Raw genomic sequence first — 25918 nt, 5'->3', positions numbered from 1 at the left:
AATGAACGTTCATGTCGAGAGAGAGAGAGAGAGAAGTGGGGTCAGATCAATTATGGAATGTAGTCCCCGGGGCCCGCTTGATTCAAACACAAATCTTGACCCAAAAATCAGTAAAGCCAATTTGTAAATAACCGACTTCCCCGTCTTTGAATTCTTCCCCATCTCGGAACCAATTTTGGACTTATTGAATTGAATGTATGACAAGTTTCGAAAACTAGCAAAATGTAGTAAGTTAATGATACCGACTATATTATTACCTCTGGGAAGGTGAACTGAGGGCACAAAATAGGAAACAAAATCAATTATTTATGCATAGGAAATTTATTTAATTTTTGGGCCAAAGTCTTGGATATTTATTTTACACAGATCTTTAATAAGGTGCCATCAATCATCTAAATAAAACATGCCGTGGCACATTGTCTTCTACCCGTGTGCTCATTCAATTTTTTGCCAATTGACCAAAATATCCCTGCTTTGACCGCCGAAATCTGCATTGACCAGAAAGAAAAGACCCCCTCTCTCTTTGAATAAAGAGAGCCGCTTTTTCATACCCCGACACGCAGCCTTCATTAGCACAATCTTCCTGTTTCATCAATCACTCCCCATTTTTTCGGGGATTCCGGCGTTAAATTTGCTTATGTCCGATCATGGACGACGTTCTTGATGTCCCTGAGTACTTTACGTGCCCCATATCTCTGCAGCTCTTGAGAGACCCCGTGACCGCCGTCACCAGCATCACGTACGATAGGGAGAGCATCGAGCAGGGGCTTTCCGGCGGCAGCTAGAGCTTGACCTGCCCCTTCATGAAGCAGCCGTTGACGAAGGGCTCGGACGTGACCCCAAACCACACCCTCCGCAGGCTGATCTAGTCATGGTGCGACGAGAGCACCTCTCGGGGGGTGGAGGAGCGTATCCGACCACGTCCCAACGTGTCGGACACCGACATGTGTCCAACACGCAAAAAATGCAAATTTTCACATGTATGTGTAACATAGGATCTCACGAACTCGTTCTTTTTAGTTTCATCCCAACGCATTTTTCGACAAAAAAGAAAAAGGAAAAAATCCCCAACGCATTTCGAACAAAAAAAAAAAGAAAAAGAAAAGAAAAAGAAAATAGCGAAAGCAACACTGATTGCATGGGTATGCATCCGCACGAGTTAACCTTCCATTTCCGTTCTCGCTCCACACACCCCCACATTCACTCTCTGTTTTCCCTCCTCAACACACTCTCATTACTTTAATTTTTTCCATTCATGTCCATGGCGCTGCGCCAACTCTGCCTTCATCTGTCCGATGGCATCTCCGCCATCTCCGCCGGCTTTCGCAGGTTCTCCTACGTGCTCTCCCACGGAGTCGAAAAGGACAAGCTGGGGAGACAGAGGGAAAGAAAAACCAGGGACAAGATAAGAGGCAAGGTAGTGAAACAGAGGGAGCGCCTGGAGACGGCCAAGAAGAGAAAGGAGAAGAAGAAGAAAAATGCAAAGAAGAAGAAATCCGTTTCTGACGTGAGTGACGTTTCTAGCTTTCCATCACTTGATGAGACTTGAGTTGACTCGATATCTCTCTTGGTTCTTTTGCTAGGATAAAGCAGATCTAGAGGCAGCGGCAGCTGATGAAGCGACTGTAGCACCACAGCCAGAGACAGCAACAACTGATGGTGAGGCGGCTGCAACAACTGATGGTGAAGCGGCTGCAGCACCACAGCCAGGCAGTTCTTAGAGGTGTACGTGCCCCACCTTTTCCGAACTTCGTTTCTTAGTATCCTAGTAGTAGCTAGAATGTGAGCAAATTCACGGAATGATGAGAATGTGTTAGGCTCGTCTACTTCCTACAGATGAAAATGACAGGAAATTTTTGTCGGGAGCTGCTCGTCTCAACTTTCGATTTCCAGATTAAAAACAGAAAGGCAACTAGAAAAGGACAAGGATATACTCTAAATTTGTTCAAACTGTCCATTATGCCTAGAGAACGATGGCAAGATCTTTTGACTCTGTGAGGAATACTACTAAAATCCTGCAATCGATCTTGTCCAATCTATAAGATTCTTCAGCAAAACTAAGAAACTTTTGATTCACTCTCACAATTTTCTCGATCTATCTGATTGTTTTGTTGCTTGCATAATATGACAGGGATAGTCTTGTACTTATCTTCCTTTAGACTTTTCATTTTGCTAGAGACATGAGGAAGAAGCTATTCCTCATAGAGTTAAAAGATATTGCCATAGTTCTCTAGGCATAATGGACATTTTGAACAAATTTAGAGTATATCCTTGTCCTTTTCTAGTTACCTTTGTGTTTTTAATCTGCAAATCGAAAGTTGAGATGTGTATCTCCCGACAAAAATTTCCTGTCATTTTCATCTGCAGGAAGTAGACGAGCCTAACACATTCTCATCATTCGTGAATTTGCTCACATTCTAGTTACTACTAAGATACTAAGAAACGAAGTTCAGAAAAGGTGGGGCACGGACACCTCTAAGAACTGCCTGGCCGTGGTGCTGCAGCCGCTTCATCAGCTGCTGCTGCCTCTGGCTGTGTTGCTGCAGCCGCTTCACCATCAGTTGCTGCTGCTGCCTCTGGCTGTGGTGCTGTAGCCGCTTCATCAGCTGCCGCTGCCTTTGGATCTGCTTCATCCTAACAAAAGAACCAAGAGAGATATCGAGTCAACTCAAGTCTCATCAAGTGATGGAAAGCTAGAAACGTCACTCACGTCAGAAACACATTTCTTCTTCTTTGCATTTTTCTTCTCCTTTCTATTCTTGGCCGTCTCCAGGCACTCCCTCTGTTTCGCTATCTTGCCTCTTTATCTCATCCCTGGTTTTTCTTTCCCTCTGTCTCCCCAGCTTGTCCTTTTTGACTCCGTGGAAGAGCCCGCGGGAGAACCTGCGAAAGCTGGCGGAGATGGCAGAGATGCCGTCGGACAGACAAAGGCGAAGTTGGCGCAGCGGCATGGGCATGAATGACTTTTTGACTTCGTGGGAGAGCCCGCAGGAGAACCTGCGAAAGCTGGCGGAGATGCCGGAGATGCCGTCGGACAGACAAAGGCGGAGTAACTTGTTGATAGCTTACTACACTTTTATGTACTTATTATTTTTCTTTGTGATTTACAAATTATCAATTTTGGCAATTACCTACCAACTTTTATTCGCATAGCTTACTATAACTTTGAATTTACCAGCTCTTATGTAAATTTGCCAACTTTTATTCAATGAGATTACCAATTACTAGTAGCTTACCGAATCTCATTTGAATTATTTACCGACAGACAGTTTTTTTTTTCGAAAATTTGCCAACTTTTCTACTGAGTTACTAACCTTTATTTGCCTAGATTAAACTATCCTTTTAGATACTGCCAACCTAAACTAGTGTGAGTCACCAACTTTTCTATCATTAAACTATCATTTAGCATTATATTACCAACTTCTCTGACAGAGATTTATTTGATTTTTTTCTTAAAAAAGAAATTTCCAATTTTCTTTATTGTTTACAAACAGTTACTTGCATTGCTTGAAATATAATAAAATTAAGCACTTGTATTAGAACTTACAATTTTAAGTAGAGTGACTTCCTAATTATTCTCCCTATAAGTTCTCAACAACTATTTGGTCGTTCAAATCTCATTTGAGGCACTTGCCATGTTTTATTTTATTTCAATTACCAACTTTTCTCATTTTCTATCAAATTTTATTTATCTTTCTTTAGTATGTGTTAGATTTACTTTTTTGTTTTCATGGAATTATGTTTAAAGAGATTTATCAATTTTTCTTTGATTAGGGTATCCATTTTTCTTTTTTTGCGTTAATAACTCTCATTTGAGTTAGTCACCATTTAGCAATTTTTAACATTTTCCAATTTTTCTATTCTGTTACTAAATCAGGATCAAAGTTGGCAAGTCAAATGAGGATTGGTAAACTAAAACTTGTTAGTAATTTAATAAGCGAAAAGTGGGTGACTCACACAAATAAAGATTGGTAAATTTGTACAAGAGATGAGAAATTAAAGGCAATTATGAGAAAGTCAAATAAAAGTTAGTAAAGAATAACAACAATTGAAAATCAAAGGAATAAATAAACATTAGTAAGTAACACTAATGGGTAATTTAATCGTAACAAGTTTGTAGGATTAATAATTGATAAATGTAATGCAAGAGTTGGAAAATTTCAATCATAACTATAAGAAAATATGTAATTTTCAAAATATTAAAAAATTAATAATTTCCTAAAAGTGCCTGTTAATTACTTACAACTAACTGGATCTCAGGTTCTTTGTAATATTTTTCCCAAACATCTTTGTAGACTTAACAACTCATTTAGCAATCTAATAGCACGACAAAAAGTCCTTTTTTTAGTGACGGAACAATAAAATCGTCCAAGTTCCAATTTCTCCTGAATATGGAAAATAAAAAACATTATACCTTGAGATATATCGTAGCCATGTTGTCTGAGAAGTCTAAATCGAAGGGCAGTCGAGTGAAGGTCATTAGAAAACCAAGCATCATTCGAATCGTTTTGAATAACTTGTAGTGCCCTTTTGATCTCTTTGTCAAAATGGTATTGCAAACCAAGCCTTTGAATCGCATCAATCGACTCAAGCTTCGCCAACAAATTACTCTCCCTCTCCATTGTGCACTTCACATCTTCCTTCATCCTCTGGACCCTCTCCACATATCTCTCCTCCTACAATACGGTTTTAAATGATTAATCTCATAAAAATCAGACATATTTCGGCTTTTCTTAGAAATTAGAAAAACTCAAAGCTTAACAAGGCATTCATAATAAGCAAGAGAAAGCATATTAAAACTAACCCCGTCAGTACTGAGTGACTTCACAAAGTTGTAATTGGCATGTAATTTGCCGAGCGCCTAGCGACCAGTAGCTGGTCTTTTGTATTTGAAGTCATGCAGCTTATGCGCCAAATTCCCTTGGCCACTGCTACGGCAGCACAGGAGGAGGAGGAGGAGGAGGGGCGAGGGTGGCTGAAGAGGGGGAGAGAGGGTCCTCGTCTGCGGTAGATTGAAGAAGGGAGGCAGCTTATGTTAGGAGCTTGAGTAGTCATGCTTCCTGTGTTTTGTTTTAATGCATCAGAAGTTCATTGATCATGAGCTTCTGTATACATGTATTTATATGTGTTTTCTGCTTGAGAAAAAGGAGAGAAGAAAAGAAATCACTATTACACGTGTTTGGTCAAGATGATGATATATTCTTCTTATGTTGTCTGAGAGGGTGGGATTGTACATTGACAGGCCGATGAGATATTGGAAAATCATCGTTACTTCCTACATCGATCCCAAATCATATGCCCTTTCCATCGTGTGTAACGTGATTCAAGCCTAAATCTAGAGGAGTTGGCGATATATATATATGGTTTTTTTTAGTGTGGCGTGGAAGTTGCAACTTGCGTAAATTCGATAGTTCTTCAAGTGGTGATAGCAAATGGGTACAGTCGGTGAGGGAAAAACGGGATCAGGAGGGCTATGTGGGGGTGGACGCAGACACGCGAAAAGAATAGCAACGACTTTGATATCATGTTAGAAAATTACATGCGAAAAGAATAGCAACGACTTTGACATCATGTTAGAAAATTTAACCCAAAAGATTATCCTGTTAGATGGGATGTCATAAAAGTTTTAAACCTATTGTATTAGTGCAAATTTAGTTCTACACATTTTACTGGTGTCAATTTAGTCCTATACTTCTTGACCTAGAACTAATTCAGTTATTTCGCTTAATTTTGATCGGATATTGCTTATATGGAAGCTAGATGGCCTAAGTGGTATAGCCGATGCTAACGTGGATATTTTTTAATAATTTTTTATTTTTGTTTCTTTTTTTTTTCCATTCCTTTTTTTCTATCTTTTTTTTTTCCCTCTTTCCTCCGGTGGCCAGCACAACCATGACTAATGAGGGTTGGCCTTGCCTAAGTGAGGGTGACCCTCGCCGCCATAGGCGTAGGTTAACCTCGCCAGCCATCGGAATAAAGAAGGAAGAAAAGAAATGTCCAAATCAGCGCCGACCATGCCATGTAGGCAGCCTCACGTCAGGAACATAGGACCAAAATTAGACAAAATGATTGAATTTGCTCTAGGTCAAAAGGTTATTGATGCGCCTTTAGTTTAGCATCTGCTTTTGTGCTCTGATGACTTAGCACGAAGATTCTTATGAGACGCTACTCAAACAACATTAGCGACAGGTGACTAGAGTTGGGAAGGATTGGGCAGCAAGCTTAGGGCTAAATTGGCACTATTAAAAAATTTAGGACTAAATTGACACCTACACAATAAGTTAATGACTTTTTTTGAAACTTTTCCTCCTAATAAATGGCGGGAGACCACATGCATATTGAATATACACATGACCCATAGTTGTCAAGTGATATGAGATATAACACTTTCAAGAACAGCCGATGTGCTTGTAAAAACTAGACTACAATATAATATCACCAAATCCAAGAAATCGCGGAGGCGAGAGGACTTAGAAAAGTTATATTTCTCAACCAATGTGGGAGAAGACTCTTAGGAAATCATGCGCAAGTCAAGTGCAAGCGTTTTCATATGAGATGCAAGTTTCAACAATTTTCTGAGTAAGCAATTTAGGACCATTGTCTTTCATGTGCCTCATCTTCATGTTGTCCCTCATCCTGTAATTTGTAAGAGTTGGAGCTTGCTTAATTTTGTAAATCCCATCCATGAGGTCGTTTAACCCTTTTCATTCAGAGTTTAATCCTGATTCTTCAAGCGTAAGCTAAAACGACACTGTCTATAGACGGAGCTATGCTTGTGCGTTTCAACGTCCAAATAGATTGGTTGGTCTTTGACGTGTATACGTTCACTCGAAAAGGCTGTAGTCTAACGGGCCGGACAATACTCACCGTTAGGCGTCAAGGTTCTTTAAATGTCGAACGGTTTGCACAAAATGAAATGTCCAAGAATTAATTAGGCTTCTTTCTTCCAGCTGCAGGATTTATTGCATCAGCACATATTAACTTGTTTAAAGATACAAATTTAGACGATTCCCACATAAACCTGAATGCACCTAAAAGCCCAAGATGTTAGAAGATTGGCTCTCCGATTAAGTTACATCGACGTCCCAACAATCATGCGAAAAATAAATTATAAGTTAGTGGGTGCATTGGCTAGCCAATAGGAAAAGGCTCTGTCAACACTGACGCGACATAATCGTTTATGTGATCGATAAAAATACTGAGGCAACCGAACCAAATTAAGACACACATTCCGAAAGAGGAATGGGTCTCTTGAACGCACTTTATAATACAAACGGGAATTGTGGCGACTGAATTCCACTTGTGAAACGATGAATCGCAAGAAGTTTGTGGTATCAAATTAATTAGTCGGACAGAATTTTTGGATCAATATCACAAAAATGAGCAAATTTTTTTTTAGTTTTTGGAGGAATTTACAGAAGAAGAAAAAGGAAACCCATGATGATGGGTGGAAGCCTTTGAGAAATTTTGGTGATTCATGAGGCTGTCTGGGAACATCCGGGGCACACTTTTGACTTTTGATGAAAAAAAATAAAATGTCTATGATCCGCTGACAGGGGAAGCAGAACACGTATACTAATGGTTATGATTTATCTGAACCATACAATTACGGGGCCTGATTTGGAGAACAAAAAAAAGGTGTGATGGAATTAATCGTTGGTTAGTTACATTTGTGAACCTCACTTACATTTAATTCCAGTTAAGGGTGTGTTTACTTCAGGGAACGTATTTTTCTCGAAATTAGTTTTTCGGACTTTCACCCTTTTGGTTTACCGAAAAATGATTCGGTCAATGAAAAATGCTTTCCGATTAATGGAAATATTATATATAAAATCAGACGAGTGAATTTCTCAATTTTAAGAGGTGAAAATTGCTCCTCTTTAATTTTTTTTAATATTATTATCTCTTTTTTTCCTCTTTCGCCCTCACTGTGACCGGCGGGCTACGGCCGACGGGAAGCTCGAGGCCATCAGATCTGGTGGCCTCGAGGTCGTTCACCTCGGCAAGCCTCAAGCTCTCTAGATCTAGTGGCCTCGGGCAGATTGAGTGCCTCGAGGCTCGCCTGTGGCAATGGAGGAAGAAAGGAGAAGAAAAAGAAAGGAAAAAATAAACAATAAATAATTTAAAATTTTGTTGTCCTTTTTGCTTCAAATAAAGTTATGAGTTTGAAATCATTTTTCAGATGAAATCCAAACATCGAAAAATGTTTTTGGTAACATATCACCAAATAAAGAAAAACAAACAGCTTTTTCGAATAAACACTTCCGGTAAGAGATTTTTTCTTAGGAAAGATTCTCAAAAACCGTTTTCCGGAAAATGAGTTCCGGAAAAAACACATCTTTACTTAAATAAACGCGCTCTAAATTTGCTTACAAAGTGACGTTCATAACCTGTAACACATTGATTAGAGGTGTGATCAAAAGAATTTTTGGCCGGTCGGGAATAGACAAAGTGTGATGACACTATAATTCGTTTTTGTTCTTTAAGTTCATTCTATGAAAAAAAAAAACGTTTGGGCGATTGACATGACATATTTTCACCGTTTGTAACTGGACTAAGGAGAAGGACCACTATTCATATTCGTTAAGGCTAAAGAGAGATGGGCAAATATCGATTTGGTGCACATTATACATTGGAGTCATTGGCCTCTCTGCATGTATGGCAAGAAATTGTTGCGGAGATGATGCCGGAAACTGCTGCCTTCACCATGATGCGCAATCTGCGAGCGGCTGCACATCTGAGACTGCAGCTACACCTATGTCCACGAAAGACTTGCTGGATGCGCAACCAGAGTCGCCAGATTCAGAGGCCTCAGTCTCTTCTTCATTTTGCTGGAAACTCGAAGAGCTTCGGAGCTTCCTTATCCCCTCCAGCTCCATTGCCACCTCTTTCATTGTCGGCCGGTTCATCCCAATCGAGCTCAGGCACCTTCTTGCGAGGTTGGCAACTGCGGTAATCTCTTCTTTCTTGCCTTCCTCCACAACTCGAGCATCAGCAATATCAAACAAACAATTCTGCTCCATTGAACAGATAAAATAGCCGGCGTGGCCTCTCGCTTCTTCCCCAACCCCAAGGATTGGCTTTTGCCCCGTTAGGAGCTCAGCAAGGACCACTCCAAAGCTGTACACATCGCTTTTGTCAGTGAAACGACTTGTTCTGAAGTACTCCGGATCCAAGTATCTGAAAGTCCCCCGTACCAAGGTGGTTACGTGAGTTTTGTCCACTGATACAGACTTGGAAATACCGAACTGTGCGACTTTAGCACGATGTTTCTCGTCCAAGAGAATATTGGTGGACTTGATGTCGCGATGATAGATAGGCGTAGAAGCTGCCGAATGCAAGTAGAATAGTGCTCCTGCTATTTCGGTTGCAATTCGTAGGCACGTGTCCCATGATAAGAGAAGGTCTTCATTTGGGTCATGTAGATACCGGTCAGAGAGTCTCGTTTGGTATGAACTCGTATACTAAGAGCGGGAATTTTGTTTCCAAGCAGCACCCCATTAGCTTAACCACATTCTTGTGATCGATTTGTAAGAGAATGATGACCTCATTGATGAACTCTTCAACCTTTTCCTTGTCTATCAGTTTCGATTTCTTAGCTGCAGCCAGTTTTCCATCAGTCAGCATTCCCTTGTAAACCACACCTTGTCCGCCTTGGCCGAGTATCCTATCCTCGCTGAAAAGTTGAGAGAGAGAGAGAGAAGAGAGGACTTCAAGTTGAAGAATCATTTGTCAAGCAAAACTTTCAAAATAATTAAAACCCCTGGTTTGATGACCAGCAGCAATAAAGCCATTTCCTGTGGAAGTTGACCATCGGTGACGGCGAACCTGGCCCCGGAGAATCTTAGGAAAATTTTGTGGAAAAAACAAACAGATGATGACGACAAAATAACAAACGGGTGTGAGCTTAATTTTGTAACCCTTCATGCCCCCAACAAATCAACTGTCTTCCGCAGCTTCATTCTCCAAATCTTCTGCTCGTCATCTTTCCCTTTGACTTGGATGGGCGTTGGGTCTTAAAACCACGCACATCCCACGTCTCTTTCGATCAAAGGAGGGTCCTAAGTTCACCGTTATGTTATCTGGTGCACTAGAGAAAGTCATTTCCAAAAGGACTAGCCCATGGGCATCGATTGGGCCACGCAGGGTGGGGGCGGGTTAAGCCCCGGCTTGGCCCATCGGCCCTTCATTGTCTCTCCCGCATGGGCTTCTGATCAGGTCAATGGCTGTGACTTTCCTACGTTAACAGAAGCTGCTGCTGATGATGCCGCGAGTGAAGGAACATGGAAGGCTGGCATCAGTCGGCTCACTAAGCACTATGTAGGTGAAGATACATGGAAACCCGCGAAGGGTTTTTACCGAGATTATCTATAATCTATATAAAAACTCGGTTTGGTGAGTTATGGGAGGTAGAAAAAAAGAAACCGAACCATATCCGACGTCAAGGTAGAATGTCGCGTCGTCTGATGTGTCAATTTTTACGGTCTCGGCCTCAGTATAGATGTCACAGCCGCAAAATTCATTGGAAAAAAACCCGGATTCGCTAAGAGGAGTTTTCAAAATCGGTTTATTAAGTGATGCGCCAATTTCCTTTTTATTCTTAAATACCACACACTTAGTTTAGGGACCAATCATCCACACATCACGTAAAAGTCAGTCGATATTGTATTTAAGTATTAATAAATGTCGCTTTGCTCTTTTTGTTGTGTGTTCTGCGAAAGGAGAAGCTACCCTGTTGAATCTAAGAGCGCGCTTGTGTGATGGTTTACGTAATCAAACGGATGCGTTAGGGCCACTTTCCCTTGATGGACGGCAGAAAAGACCCGAAAGGAGGCAAGTTGTGGACATGAGAGGATGGAAGAAGGGACACTGATGTAGGAGAGATTCGAATTTCGAGGCTATGTCATTAATTAAGGCCGAAATGCGGATTAAAAGCATAATTACTACCCAAATATTCTACAGTTTGTCTTATCGATTGTGGCTTATCAGGTTAATAGATTGCCACGGCCAACCGCATGCATTCATAGATCAAGGGGACATGAATTTGAACGTGAATATAAACAAGACATTGCGAAAAGATCTGGAGACAACATTGGTCGTCATTGCAACTGCAACTGCAACAAGAAGGGACACATCCGACGGCTCCATCCTTATCAAGTTCAGCATCGAAACACCATTATTAGCGTGGTGGCTGGGTTAGTATGTACCAGTACAAACATAAGCATGTGAAGCTCCATAACAATTGGACCCCTCGGGGTTTTTCTCGACAAAATTCAACTGCCTGGAAAGAGATGTGCTTGGTGCATTCTCCGTTCAGTTACTTTCTGATAGGAGAACCCGTACAGAATTGTGCTTAACAACGAATGAAAGATCCAAATCTCAGTTGAAAGGAAGCTTTAGGGGTCTGAATATAAGAGAAAAATTAGAAAGGAACCCGGGTCACAGTTTTTACACTAAAAATTGGCCAAGCCATCGGTATTATGCTGATTCAAATAAGCATGAGACTTGGACAATGTGATTAGTCTTATCGGTGACCACAATCAGTTGTCGACATACGATGACAGCTGGTGGCCGATTAGCAAAACTGGTTAGCAAATATGTCGATTGAGAGGTGCAGGTGAACAGTATGAACGAAGAATCGTTCGAAAGTTAACCGCTTGGCGAATAAATTGGGTGTAAAATCCAGGAGTACTAGCGTTCAAACCTAAATCAACTTGTGGATAAGACATCGAAGCATAACGTATGACGGGAAGAGAGTGAGCTAGATAAGGCAACTTCCACAGACGGGATTCAAAACGGCAACGAGCAAGAGTGGAGGATCGATCTATATCAAGACGCGATTTTCAAGGATAACGACCCAGAGACAAGAAATCTTGACAACGTTAAGGTATGAGGCCAGAAAATTTCGGAGATGTGAAAAGATGGCCAGAACCGCTGGAGACTGCTTACAGACAGTTACGTTGTGAGCACTATAGATATCAATGTTTGTGTAAGGTAGCTCCCCCAGACGAGCAAACGAACAAAACTCGTTTTTCTTTCAATTATTGTATCTTAGTTACGGTTGTATTTTCCAGATACATCTGTGATCAATTAAATTCTGGCATGTGTCTAAGCTGTAGTTTCTGGTATTTCGTCATAGATTAAACTTCGAGGTTGCATCTCTATTTTGTGTACTTTAACGTCGTTTAAATTTCACCAAAGTATATGTTAAAAAAAAAAATTCGTTGAAGTAATCAGGGAACTTTCATCCAATGACATCGGCCGACATTCCTGTACACAATGAAAGATGTCGAAAGCATCGTCCACCTACCGCAAGAGCGCAAAAACTAAAAACCTCGTTCTCTACACAACGTATACTTTCCGTTTTTAGTTTCTAGCGTTCGGTCATCGCTATAGAGAAAGCAGAGGAGGAGGAACGATCCCCCAAAGATACGATACGGCCGGATGAGTATCTTTATCTGCACGACGGCCACTCCCCAAGATGCTACGATTAGGGGTGAGCATGGTTACAGGGTAGAACCGAGAACCTGGAACCGGAACCTATAGGATCCACTTTGGTTTCGGGTTCCAAGGTATGCAAGGTAAGTTCCAGGTTCCAAAAATTGAGGAACATGTTCCAACGGGTAGATTCCAAGTTCCACTACCTAGAACCCGGAACCTAAAATCAGAAACCCGGATTCCCAAATAATTTTTTATATTTTTTTTGGTATATATTTTTGCACAATCATACAACGTTATATGGCATCCGATGATGAGTGTATAATTTGGAGCCAAACAAATTTTTATGTTTCAGGTTCCAAAAAATGATAAATGTATTCTAATGGATTGGCTTCAGGTTCTAAATGTAACCTATACAGAGCATAAAATCACTCACCTCTACTTTCTCTTAGATGTTGTAACATTCACTCTCATTTTTCTTAACTAAAAATGAAAAAATAAAGAAAATAAAAGAAATTGATAGATTCTCGGGTACCACGGAACCGACCCTAGAACCCGTGACAAGGTAGGTTCCGGGTTCTAAGGTGTGACGGATAGGTTCCAGGTTTCAAAAAATGAGAAACCTGTTTCGACGGGTAGGTTCCAGATTCCAGGTGGAACCCGTAAGAAACCCGGAACCGCTCACCCCTAGCTACGATTGTGTTTGTCATCCGCAGATGCCCGACCGTTTTCTTCCTACACTCGTACATAATTGGGAAGATTCTAAATAATGACCTAAAGTGTCTTTGTTCCAAGCTCGAAATGGACATTGCTACAAATAAGGGACTGAAAGCCTAACCTCACCGGCTGATGAATGACATTTTCGTCATTTTTTTTTCTTTTTTGTTTTCTCATTTCGTTTTTTTTCTTTGTTGCGGCCGGCAAGGGCAATCGTTGTCTAGGTGAGGGCAGCCCTAGTCAGATCGTGCGTTGGCGACCCTTGCTCGGCATTGTCTAATGATCGACCATTGCCTAAGAACAAACAAAAAAGGTATAAAAAAAAAAAAAGAAAAGGATTCAAAAAACGTAAAGTACAAAATGCCTTGGATCAACCAGAAAAGTTAGACCCTTCTTTGAAAGTGATATGACCATTTTAAGCCCGGAAAACTGTGACTCCGTAGACTGGATTGGACTGGATGGACATCCTTGGGAAGTTTTTCGTGGCTTTATTAGGGAAAAGGAAAAGTGAAGGCACTTGGGAGGGAATTTTCCCTAAATATGGCGAATCACATGTGCGTTTGGTCAAGAGGTAAACAAGTCAAAAGCGGTAACACGCGTCTCTCAGTAGCTGCGTGCACGACCGCGTCTCCTCTCCATGCAAAACAAAGGGTAGGAGTGGGGAGGTCAAAATGCTCAGCTGTGGACAGTTGGGTGCGCTCGTGAGTAACGCACAGCAACCCCCACCGCCCATCTTTTTCCAAATTACGAGGAAGCAGGAGGAGGAGGAGGAAGATGAAGATGAAGATGAAGATGAAGATGAAGATGTTACTGTCTGTCACCGACCGTCAAGGCGTTGGTCAACACTCTCCAGCTAGGACCCCAACAAAGCTGTGTGAATTAGTGGAAGCCTCCGGTGTTGTGTTGGAGGGGGCAGGTGGTAAAATTCGGCATGGCCTGTTCCCCTGTAAGTGGGAAAATAATTGAACAACAATTTACCTAATCTAAACTTTTGTGGCGAATCCATTTCGACTTAGTACTTGATTCGAAGTGCCTAAAACTTTTCGCAATATGGGTACAAAGAGAATCGCGTAAAATTCACATCTTTTTTCGTATAATTATCTAAGTTTAGGTAATATGTCAAACTCGAGCAAGAAAATTAAAATAAAAAAAAGGGGGTGGCTTTGGCTTTGGCTTTTACATATGTGTAAACAAGTAAGTCCTGTGGTACAATCGCATGAAAACTGATTTTCTATTGATACTAGGATTGCTGGACTCCATTTATAAGAGGTCCCCAAGTACGGGACTAATAATTAACCCTTAACTTGTCCAATACATAGAAATTAAATCAAAAAGAGGTGATGTTGGGATGTGGTTCATACTCCATATCAATAAAAAGACACGTGAGTCACGCTACACGGTGAGCGGATAGATGTCTCAAAGGGGCAATGCCTCTTGGACACCAAAAGATTTTAATAGTTTAAGCTCACATTTTTTCATTGGTAGTTTGGCCTTATGTCAATGAAGAGCTACGGCTATATTTACTCTTTTTGAATTATAACTGAGTGATATAACGAGAGTTGGGAGGTGCTCATTATGGTGAAATCCTCCGTTGGACGTAGTCCTAGTTTTAGAGTGAATTAGGGATAAAATCTTATATCTCGATTTTTCTTTCTATTTTTTTTTTTGCGTTTTATTTCATTTGTGATTATGCGCTCAATCCTAACAGGTGACACCAGAGAACATGAATATGACAAGAAAATTCTGAACCATAAAGACTTAATTGTCCCTTTTATTGGCATGGGGAGTTTGCCAAAAGAGAAACGAAGCTCGGCAATCTCTCTCTCTCCGTTTAATTCTCAAGGCAGCTACTGCTCGTGAGCACTTGTGAGAATTGTTCTTTCGGACAAACTTTGATTCGGTTCTTCCTAATACCGACTAGCTAAGCTCTTTCACATGTTTATGGTTATAATTAGGTCCCGGTGTGCCAGTCGACGATGTGGACGAATCGTGAAGTCCCAAACCAGATCGAATGGCCCCCAAGCGCAACTTGATCGATCCTTTTGAATGATCCATCATATCATGTCCAGGTAAGTAGCGTCGATTTGGCGTGGCTTCCTGTTCTTGGTTGGTGACACGCGTTGCCCCCATGCAACCTCCATGGGGATGAGGAAGTCCTATCCCCTTGCTCTTGCTCAGTCCCTACGCCCAGCCCAGGATGATTAGGACATTGCACCTGTAATCCCTGCTCAAACACGGGAGGCCACTCCCTCCTCCTGTGCACAATCCTAACCACTTGGAAATCTAGCCTGAGCTCGCCTAACACATCTCAGATTGTGCAGCCCACGTCCACATATTCGTTTTTAGCCATCAATGAGGAACCACGAGGTCCCGTGCAAAAATACATTACACGTACATATTCGGCTCGCATTCTATCGGCTTAAATGTTCATTTTATTGGAAAGTTTCATGAGTTCAAACACTAGCATTCCTCATCGTTGTTCTGTTTTTTTCTTGTCGTTGTTCCATCTATCGCGCTTCTATTCCCGTTGGATGCAGTCCGAAGTCGGTATTTTACCCCCCATGACGATCTTGCTTACTAAGCTTTACCAAGTTTGAAGAGCCCGTGTAAGAGAAAAGAAAAGGAACAGTGGATTGAATACATGAATTCCCTCGCATTTAGGATCATTAGACGTGCATCCACCCTTTGGACAGACCATTCATCGTTTACTCATGGGATAATGACATAAATAATTTCTGAACTTTAACTCAATATGCAATGTGATCTTTGAATTTTTAATTTGATCAATATGATCCATAAACTTTTAGAACGTGTTCAACTTGGTTCCCGAACTTGAAAATCTTCCTATAATTCAGAGACCAAGTTGAACATGTTCTAAAAGTTCATGGACCATATTGATCAAATTAAAAATTCATGGATTATAATACATATTGAATTAAAATTAAGGGATCATATTGATCAAATGAAAAATTTAAGAATTATATTACAAATTAAATTAAAATTTAAAAATTATTTGTGTCATTTTGCTTTTTCTCGTTCGGAATGAGAATGCATGGATGGTCGTGGGACTCGGGAGTATCTATCCTAAGCTACTGGTCTATTGTCCAGTTGGAGTCAGCCTGTCATTCCGTTCCCAAGGCCACGTGTCTCCCCCGAATCTAAATTCGAAATCTGTCGTTCGTGAGCTATTCTAGATGTTTTTGTCTATATGCCACAGAAGTAAATACCCCCAAAAAAAAAAAAAAAAACACTGAGGAAGCTGGCTATCTGTGCGCATCGTCAGATCAGGTACATGAGCATAGGTTGCAAGCATTGAAATGGCTGACCACCGAACGGGCCCCACTCGTGCCGCGAGGGTCCGAATTGAATCTTCTGCTCTGCTTCCCTTTCCGTCCACACGTTTCTTTAATTGCCCTACATAAATACCGGCCTCCCCCCCCAAACCCCAATCAACTCTAAAGTCTAAACCCCCCCGTCAGCTTTTCCACATAAAAAGCGCACGAGCTGTTCTCGCTTTGAATCGAAGAACGCCCTCTCGAAGCTCGAAGGAATGAAGAGGGTCGCTCTCGCTTGGCTATGCCTACTATCAGTAGCTGAGATCTCGCTGCTGCAGTCAGCAGCAATGGCGGGTCCGTCGGAGGCTTCCGCCATGAGCCCGTCTCGGCTCGAGGCCCGAGCTGCCATCCGATCGCGCAAGCTGGTCTCCGAATCCCCGGCCGAGCCTGCCTCTAGCGTCGCCGGGCCGTCGGAAGAGAACGAAGGGTCCCCCCGCGCGGCGGCGGCTGCTGAAGTGCCGTTGGGAGCGGAGGCTGTTGCTGAAACGGTGGTGGCGACGACGAAGCACAGGTCCTCGGATAAGTCCGTGGCCGGCGGAGGGGTCATCATCGGAGGCCTGGTGACCGCCATTTTCGCCGCGGTGTTCTGCTACATCAGGGTCACCCGGAAGAGAGACGGCGTCCCTCGTTGAGCTCTTGCTCAACGCGAGTTCTCGTTGTGCGTGAAGAGAAAAAAGGTATAGCGGTTTAGGAGATAGGTACGACGACGAAGCTTTAGCTTAGTGACGGGTTACGGGGTTGGAGAAATTCGTATATGCTTTGGATTGATTAAAAAAATCTTTGATGATCAGTTTGTGAATGGATGAGTTTGCTCATGAAATTCGATCAGACCATCGGCTGGAGGAGGCAGTCGATTTCACTTTCCTAATTCAAATGCGCGACTCGCTTTAATCCGGAAATCAACATCATCATCATCGTCATCGTTTCTTCTACTACTTGATCATCAAAGGAATAAAGCGCGACGTCACCAAAGTATGAACAGAACAGGCACTCGTAGAGCGCTAAAGCAGAGGGGTCCTCGGCTTTTTTGAGGTTTTAGGCCCACTGGCTTCGACAACGACTGTTAACAGTCACCTGGGGGACTGGCTCATAATTCGTACTGGGCTTTAGTAATAATTTCGAGTTGGTTTTGCTCGATAATCACGTGTTTTTCTTTAATCCGTATCTTGTAAATTACCGAGGTGAACGCCGAATGATATGGCGGACTATAAGTGAACATCTAAGTAAAAGGAAATGAGACGACTATGGGATCGTTATTGACAATGCAAGTAACGGTCCGCCATCCACCGCTCATTTTTCCTAAGGAACCCGATGGACTTGGTCGTATAGTTTTTCCCTCGACTCCTATGATAATTAATAAATTTGCATTGAGCTTGCCCATTTGTGCGTTCAGACCATCATAAGTTAGGTTGCCGAAAACGAGCCATAATAAATCATAGTAATAAATTATATTGTTGTATAACTCATCGAGCCAAAGTTACTTAAAAGAGTTGGGAAATTATAAAATCCACTCCACTAGTCAAATTGCTAAAAAAAACAAAAGCGTTTAGTCGCCATTTTGAGGGTGTGCTCTGTAAAATCAAACTTTGGTAGCGACCTTTCTGCGCAAACAAAATTTCGGAGATGTCCTCCTCTTGTCTGGGGGCTATCTATCTTAATTATGCATACATTGTGATTTCATTAGGTCACGTGCAAGCCTCGTGATGTTTCCTTTTGGTCCCGGAGCAAAGATAAAATTTCTAACGCTCCGGGGATGTCCACTTCAGTTATGCGAACACATCAGGATTTAGGCTACAGTTATTTAGCAAAAAATGAATGATTTAAAAAACGTTTTTCTAAAAATAATCGCTTGTATCGCTCTCAAAATAAATAGAAAATATTTTCATTGTCTACAAAAATATTTTGATATAAATTGTACTCGATAATGTGAATATTTTTCAATGACTATGTATTTCAAGCTATTCAAGCGACAATTGTTAGGAGAATATTATCCAGATGATTTATTTTATGCATAACAAAACGAAGTCTTAATTCGGTCACAAAGACTAATAAGTGGCTAAAGTTAAGATGGTTGTACCCGACTCCCGCGCTCACCTGACCCGGATTGAATAGCAATTACGGTTGCCTCACCGGAAACAACTTCCATAATCTTGTGCTTTGAGATAGTCAACCTCACTGCAGTCGGTTACTCTCAATTCCAAAGAAGATTTGCGTTCCCTCCGTTTGGCATCAATGGCTTCTTGTTCGTGGTGGCCCTTGCCGATCTACTCCGTCGTCTCGGTGGCCTTGGCCTTCATGGCCATCTCCGCAACCCTTCGCTCAACCGGTGAGAGTCCCGTAGCGCCTTCGAGCAGCCCCAGTTCGCGCCAACTCCCGTTGAATGCCTCGAGAGCTCTCGGGAGAGCTGGGTTCGCTGCGATGGCAGCGCTCCTTCCCATCGCTCCTGAACTGTTCTTTTCTTCTCCTAACGCGACCATCTTCGTGATCAAGGACTCATTCATGGCCAACCTCTCTTTGTCTCCGTGGCTGATGGAGGAAGTCCTTCGGTACCACGCCTCTCCATTGAAACTCTCAGTGGACGATCTCCTGAAGATGCCCCGAGGAAGCTGCTTGCCCACATTGCTTGCCAAGAAGAACGTCGTGATTACCAGAAGTGACGCTGAACACAGACTCGTCGAGATCAATCGGGTTGCAATAACCCATCCTAATGTTTTTCTTGGAGAGAGACTCGCGATTCATGGAGTTCTTCGGCCACTGCTGCACAAAGAACAGGATTTGTGTTTGGTCCAGTCATCCAAATGCGACCACAATCCTAGATCGGTGTCGGCTGTTGGGAAGGAGCAATATCTTGTCGATTGGGGTCGAGTAATCCAATCGCTGAGCTCCAATGGATTCGTTTCCTTTGCAATTGGATTGCAGTCTGTTCTTGACGGAATTCTTGGCGACAACGGGCACTTGGCTTCAGTGACAGTCTTTGCACCAGCTGATTTTGGGTTCGTAGCTTCAGACTCGGCAATTCTTGAGAGGATGGTTAGGTTCCACATCTTACCCCACAAGTACACACGCGCGGAACTCACAGGGTTGCCCGACAAAGCATCTCTTAGGACGCTTCTTCCTGGTAGGGATCTCAAGATTTGCAGAAAAACTGCAGCTTGTAATGCCGATACGAACCGAAGAACTAGAGTGGCCATTAACGGATTAGAGATTGGAGCCCCAGATATTTGCAAATCAAGAAATTTCGTGATTCATGGCATATCTCGAGCATTGGATATAGCAGAAGCAGAAGGTTCAAGAAAGTGGTGATGAGAGTCTGACTTCCGGCTGATTGCTGTTGATGATAGAAATCAAATTCGATGGTGCTTACAGTACACCTGCTACACAAGGTTCATTTTGCTCATGTACTGATTTTGGTTCCAACTTTGCATATGTTGCTCTGTGTGCTCACTTTCTTGAGTTAAACATAGCAACATCGCTGGGTCTATTTGATGAAATAATACAAAGTTCACATTTACTTAACGACCCATTTTCAGCTGATCCGACACCAACAGAGCTGAGGATAACAGGAAGAGTGGGCAGAGACACTCCATCCTACTTTAAAACCAGCATATGATTCTTTAGCAAATGAATTGGCTAACTCAATCACATATTATGACGAGAAAACCTTAAATGAGCAAACTTTAGGTTCCATCCACAGATCCGGCTCTGTTTTCAGTAAGATCTAGGGAACAGGTCGAATAAAATGAACCTGGTAGCAGCACAAAGTGACCATTAAAACCACCATGTCATTCGGGGGAACAAAAAAAAAAAGGGAACCAGTCAATAAATAAAAGCATGACCTCATAGTAGGGATTAAGAAAGTGAGATCTTGAAGTCAAGAAGAGATTGAGTTTTGTACAGTCAATTGGAATACAGAAAATGCAGGTCTGAAGAGATGAATGACATACTCCAAATCTTCCATTAAGCCCTTCAGGAATCAACTCCAAGGTGAAAAGTGGATTGATCAGTAAGTGCTGGCATACGAATGCACAAACTAAAGACAGGATAAACAAAAGACCATGATCCCTCCATGTGCAGCCATGTCTTTGATAGGAAGGCCAGCAGAACAACATTTTTCAAGTAATAAAAATCGGTCAGGAAAGAGATCAACCAGTATATTCTCCAGCACCCCTCATCAAATTACTAACTACTTTTCCAGCATGAAAATCCTCGAGTAACTACAGGAGCAAAAAATCATTTTAACCACTAAAACTGGACTTTACCATCAGCGACATTATCTGCCAGAGAAGAAGTTGAGAAGGTTAAACAAGTTATCTTTCAGGATGACATTGTTTGGCAAGCCAACGACCAACGTGTAACCAGATGGGAATGCAGAGATAGATATACATTATCATCAGTTATTTCCATCATCCCTCTTGTTTTAATTCATCAGATTCACACAAGTGTAACCCGCACACGGAACTGAGCATAAAGGAAGCCGTCGGAGCAAAAGGCACAGAAGCAGAAATCACACAGTTTTCTGATGTTACAAAATTGCCCAGGATTATCACAGTTCTCACGCAAAGTTTCAATCATACATGAGAGCATTTTGCAAAGGATGTGACAAGGAAGAAACAAATTCTCACAATAAGGCTACAACCACTGAGGAATAATCAGTGCTCTCATGCATAATCCTGTACGGTGAACAGGAGGTTTACTCTTGAGGAAGATAATTATCAACCTCCGTTAGTACAAACTCTAACCACGCCATCACATGTTAAGATTCCAGATCCAACAGAATTACTACACTCCAGAATTCAAACCAGTTCGCCCAAACAGTCAGAAGTTGCTTCACTCTAGAACTGAAACCAGTTCAACCAGACTGTCAGGAGTCGCTACACTTTATGGTAGCTGAATAAGGTCACAAATGAGTGGCCAAAGCCCAAAAGAAAAACAACAATTGCCATTCAATCATGATGCCATTACTTGGATCAGTACTATAGGCAAAGCTCATGTCATCCCATCGATCTTGCTTAAGTTTGAACCAACAGTTTCTCCCATTTTTGGACATTCTTTGATTACCAGAGACAAACCCTCCGCGAGTCTAATAGCGGCAAGGTGCTTTCATCCCCACCAAAAAACAAACTTGTCCCAATTTTAGTTTAATTGGCAACCCATTGATGATTTTTCTTCTTAGTCTCGTTATTAAGAGACTCTTTTCGCAAGGCCAATCAAGAAAGAGGGAAGATTAAAAAGATAGGAAACATGCCACACAAATCATCCAACGACGAAGAGGAAGAAGCATAAGCACGACAAAATGATCAGGAAGAAGCTTTAACTCTCAATATAATTCTAGTCATCTTCAATCCAATCAAAGTAACATTAACAGCACCCAAAAGTCTCGACTTCCTAAACAAACCCACAATCTCCTCCACCTCCGCATCCCCACACTCCTCCACGACAACCACACAAGCGCCACCGACCCTCACCGTCCTCTCCATCTCCGCCGCGAACCGCGACGGGAACAGAGCCTCCTCCAAATGCCCGCTAAACGCCAGATCGAAAACCCCATCAAAGAAGGGCAAATTGTGCGGATCAGCGCGGCTTACCAGAGGCGGGGAGTCGATCAATTCGACCCCGGTGACGTCGGCGACCCCCGACTCGGACAGCGCCATGACCTCGTGGCCGGCCCCGGCGGAGACGCAGAGGACCTTGGAGTGGTTGCGGAGGAGGCCCAGATCGCGGATCGAGTCGAAGAAGCGCCGGTAGGAGAGGACTTGGCCGCGGAAGGCGCGGGAGGACCAGAGGCGCTTGTTCTTCTTGTCGAGAGGGAGGAACTCGCGGCGGGCGGAGTCGCAGGAGGATCTGGGGAAGCGGTGGCGGGCGGCGGCGGTGGGTGGGAGGCAGGTCTGGGGTGTTCGGAGGAAGAGGAGGACGAGGGTGCAGGTGGCGACGGCGACGGAGGCGAAGGAGAGCTTGTTGAGGAACGTCTGAACGTGCCTTTCCATCGTTCTCAGTGGGAATATTGCAGTCGTGGAGTGGGGGTACGAGCCCTCTGCATCTTCTTCCCACCCAGAGAGAGATGACGACGATGCAGCCGAGCTATTCGTGGAAATGCGTCCGCTCGAGCAGGATTCGGCCCATTTCATGGGAACCCCAATTTTATTTGCTTTTAATTTGCCAGCATTCATGTTAAGTCCTTTGAATTCAAAATCTCCCTCTAATTCTTGATAATTACGCTTGGCAAGATCTCGATCATGTGCGAGATATCTTTCGTGCTGTTCAAAGTTTTCAATTAATATCAACATCCGGAATGTACGTATAAACGTGAATACTCAATTTAAATCGATAGTTAATTAAGTTGCAAAGCCCATCGAGTCTAATACTTTCCCTTTTTTTTGGATGATAATCCTCTCAACTTTTATGAAATCTCTTGTTTTGATGTCCCCTTGTCGAACTTTTGTTTAAAGACTCTTGAGGCTTAACAATATCGAGAAGTTTTTTTACCCAAAAAGAAATGAAATTTGGAACTCACAAAAGGACATAGTGAAAGAAGAGCTTCGCAATAGTTAAGATTAGAGTGGAAAAGAGAATTTGAGAGATTTTTATATATTTCAATGTATAAAAAAAATACATGAAGAATCTATTTATAATCTTTATTAAAGAACTATTTAAGGAAATCATATCATATATGTATAATCAAAATCGATACAAAAGATCAAATGAAATATTCTAAATATTTTTGGAAGGTATCTAAAGTACCTGACCAAGTCACCTTGAGTTTGAATCAAGGTCAAACTCTGCTCCAACGCGTTGCATGGCAACATGCTTGGTGGATTCGCAACACGGCAGCGTGCAAGGAGGTGTCTACCAAATCTAGCTCGTCCGGCGGCAACTAGCCTGGTGGTAGCATTGGTTTCTCAAAACAAGAAATGGAAAGTTGAGAATTGGATGCATTTGAGCCTAACAGCTTGCGGTCGACTTTGGTGTCGAGACAGTAACTTAATAAACGTGGACGATATGACTGGCATGGCTACAGTAAGTGAAATAAACCAAGCACTGCTAAGCGAAGGACATTGTACGAAGACACGTATTCACAACGTAGAAAAATACCTCCGCGGAAGGAAATACTTGATTTGGCGATGCGTCGCGATGTGGTGTAACACAGCCATCGTGGCGCTTACTCGGACAAAATGAAGTACACACGGTTGTACTGAATTAAAGTTAATGAACTTATATCTATATAGAGAGAGAACATTGCACTATATGAATTTTTCTTTTCAATTTAACTTTGTTGGGACTGCATTTAATTATACGAGCACAGTAAGTTATATATAGAGCATATGTATTTGTTTTGTTCCACCTTTGTACATTTCTTGCTAAGCGAAATCTAAAGTTGTATTTAATTTATTCTATTCCTTTCTTGATTGTGAAAAGTTTTTATCGTTCCATAAGACAATAAACAAATAAATCCACAATATCATATAAGAATAGAGAACGATGTAACAAATTTGCAAATCTCCCAAAGAAATAAAGAATTTCTCTTAGTCTTTTCCTTTAGAGATGAATAGACAATTTAAGGGCCTTGAAAGTGCAATCTTTTTTTTGTTTAAATGCAATCTTTGATCGCAAGAAGATTTTTTTTTTTATCAGGAAAAGCATATATGAAGTTTTAAAACTTATCACGAAAGTGTAATTGGGTCCTGAAATTTTCAAAAAATGCAATTAAGTTCTAAAACTTGTTACGAAGGTATATTCGGGTTCTAAAACTTTAAAAAAATCCAATCAAGTCCTAAAACTTGACATATTAGTCCAATCAAGTGCTTTAATTGATTGCACCTTTTGAAAATTTTAGTACTCGAATATACTTTTATGACAAGTTTTATGATTTTATTGCACTTTTTGAAGTTTTAGGGTTCGAATGTACTCTCATGATAAATTTTAGGACTTGATTGAATTTTTTAAAAATTTTAGGACTCATTTGCACTTTCTTTAATGCACAGCTATCTCAAATATTTTATGATCAAGAATTTGATTGAGGTCTTGATAGCCTAAATCCTACCAAGTCCATTAATTCTCAAGAACTTCCAGCAAAAACTCTACAAAATTCAGAGTCTCCATCCATCGGTCCAACTATGAACGAAGAGGATGGGGAAAAATACATTAGAAATGCCATAACTTTTGTATGGCGTTCACTTGGGTGCCATAACTTTTAAAACGTTCACTTAAGTACCATAACTTTCAAAACGTTCACTTAAGTGCCATAACTTTCAAAAATTGTTCACTTGAGTGCCATATTGATGTGGACGACGGAAAAGCTGACGTGAATCGCCGAAAAAATGACGTGGCCCGCCGGAAAGATGACATGGCCCGTCGGAAAAGTTGCTATAGCACTCAAGTGAACGATTTTTGAAAGTTATGACACTTAAGTGAACGTTCTGAAAGTTATGGCACTTAAGTAAACGCCGTACACAAATTATGTCACTCATGGTATACTTATCCCGAGAGGATGGGAATGGTCTTTGACCTTCATGGTTTGCTCCGATTTATTAAATTTAACACTATCTATCCACAATTTTGTATATTTTACAAACGCTTACTTTGATTTAAACAACTATCAAAATCCATTTTAATTTGATAAGTATGAATGCTTATTTGATTTAACTAATCCATTCAAGTTTTTGAATACATATCCTAGCTCAAATCCATTTTCTAACACTTAAATGGAAACTTGAGTTTCATTTGTTTCACGAAAAATGAATGATTTAGAGAATATTTTCTTAAAAAGAATTGGTTGTATCGCTTATAAAATGAATGAGTTAATAATATTTTCATTGTCAAAACAAATGTTTAAGCATAAATTGTTATCGATAATGAAAATACTTTCATTGATTAATTATTTCAAGCAATAAAAGTGATTATTTTTTTAAAAAATATTTTTTAAATCATTCTTCATGAAACAAACGGAGCCTTGGAGATGATATGAGAAAATTACAAAAAAAAATCTTAATTCTATTGTAATTGTGCCAACTTTGGTCGGCGTTGGCATAGACGCCGACCAGCACTAACATAGACGTCATCACTCACGTAACAATTTTTAATAATATTATAATACTTTAAAATATTTTTGGAATTATGTTTCTTCTCCTTCATCCAGCCAAGGAAGAAGAAGAAAGGGCTGCCAAGGGTTGAGACCACACCCTCGCTGGGCGATAGTGAGGCTGAGCCTCATCGTCGGAGGAGGAAGAAGAAGAAAACTGCAGTGGTCGCATCACTCAACAACTATTGCTAAGGTCAGCCTTTCCTTAGTAACTATTACACTATTGCCCAAGTGAACCTCATAGGCCACTTGATGCTTCGACGCTAGTCGTATAGGGTGTGTTGCTCAATTGTTGTTTCATAAACAGGCTGTTGTTTCCCTCCAATTTTTGACCTTTCGTGCGTCATTTCGA

At 41.5% G+C, this 25918-nt stretch overlaps 3 protein-coding genes and 1 pseudogene across 4 annotated transcripts; 2 read left to right on the top strand and 2 right to left on the bottom strand.

Annotated features, from left to right (window-relative positions):
* Positions 1–1465: 1465 nt before the first annotated feature.
* On the top strand, positions 1466–17406 carry LOC125312653. The gene is made up of 2 exons (XM_048271460.1): positions 1466–1476; positions 16681–17406. Exon 2 carries the CDS (start codon positions 16706–16708, stop codon positions 17120–17122), a length of 417 nt encoding a protein of 138 aa, XP_048127417.1. The 5' UTR covers positions 1466–1476; positions 16681–16705; the 3' UTR covers positions 17123–17406.
* Positions 8703–9642, bottom strand: LOC115752339 (annotated as a pseudogene).
* A 1133-nt stretch (positions 17407–18539) lies between the features above and the next one.
* Positions 18540–20004, top strand: LOC115752338 (fasciclin-like arabinogalactan protein 21). Its single transcript, XM_030690480.2, has one exon. It carries the CDS (start codon positions 18723–18725, stop codon positions 19791–19793), a length of 1071 nt encoding a protein of 356 aa, XP_030546340.1. The 5' UTR covers positions 18540–18722; the 3' UTR covers positions 19794–20004.
* On the bottom strand, positions 19940–22627 carry LOC115752365. 2 transcript variants are annotated; one of them, XM_048271452.1, is made up of 3 exons: positions 22076–22627; positions 20882–21086; positions 19940–20235 (listed from the first exon to the last, which is right to left on the bottom strand). In XM_048271452.1, the coding sequence occupies exons 1-2, from the start codon at positions 22613–22615 to the stop codon at positions 20922–20924; spliced, it is 705 nt and encodes a 234-aa protein (XP_048127409.1). In that variant the 5' UTR covers positions 22616–22627; the 3' UTR covers positions 19940–20235; positions 20882–20921. The 2 variants fall into 2 exon arrangements, with proteins under 2 accessions (XP_048127409.1, XP_030546375.1); XM_030690515.2 differs by lacking the exons at positions 19940–20235; positions 20882–21086 and having other exon boundaries at positions 21534–22624.
* Between the last annotated feature and the right edge of the window lie 3291 nt (positions 22628–25918).

Source organism: Rhodamnia argentea, chromosome 10 (genome assembly GCF_020921035.1).
Source record: "Rhodamnia argentea isolate NSW1041297 chromosome 10, ASM2092103v1, whole genome shotgun sequence".
In the NCBI taxonomy this organism is placed as follows: Eukaryota; Viridiplantae; Streptophyta; class Magnoliopsida; order Myrtales; family Myrtaceae; genus Rhodamnia; species Rhodamnia argentea.
Note: the sequence above shows the minus strand (reverse complement) of the source record. Positions and strands in the feature narration are given on the sequence as shown.

What these genes read in the sequence shown, in the direction of transcription:
- LOC125312653 (XM_048271460.1), top strand. Translation starts at nt 16,706, where the DNA reads ATGAAGAGGGTCGCTCTCGCTTGGCTATGCCTACTATCAGTAGCTGAG.
- LOC115752338 (XM_030690480.2), top strand. Translation starts at nt 18,723, where the DNA reads ATGGCTTCTTGTTCGTGGTGGCCCTTGCCGATCTACTCCGTCGTCTCG.
- LOC115752365 (XM_030690515.2), bottom strand. Translation starts at nt 22,615, where the DNA reads ATGAAATGGGCCGAATCCTGCTCGAGCGGACGCATTTCCACGAATAGC.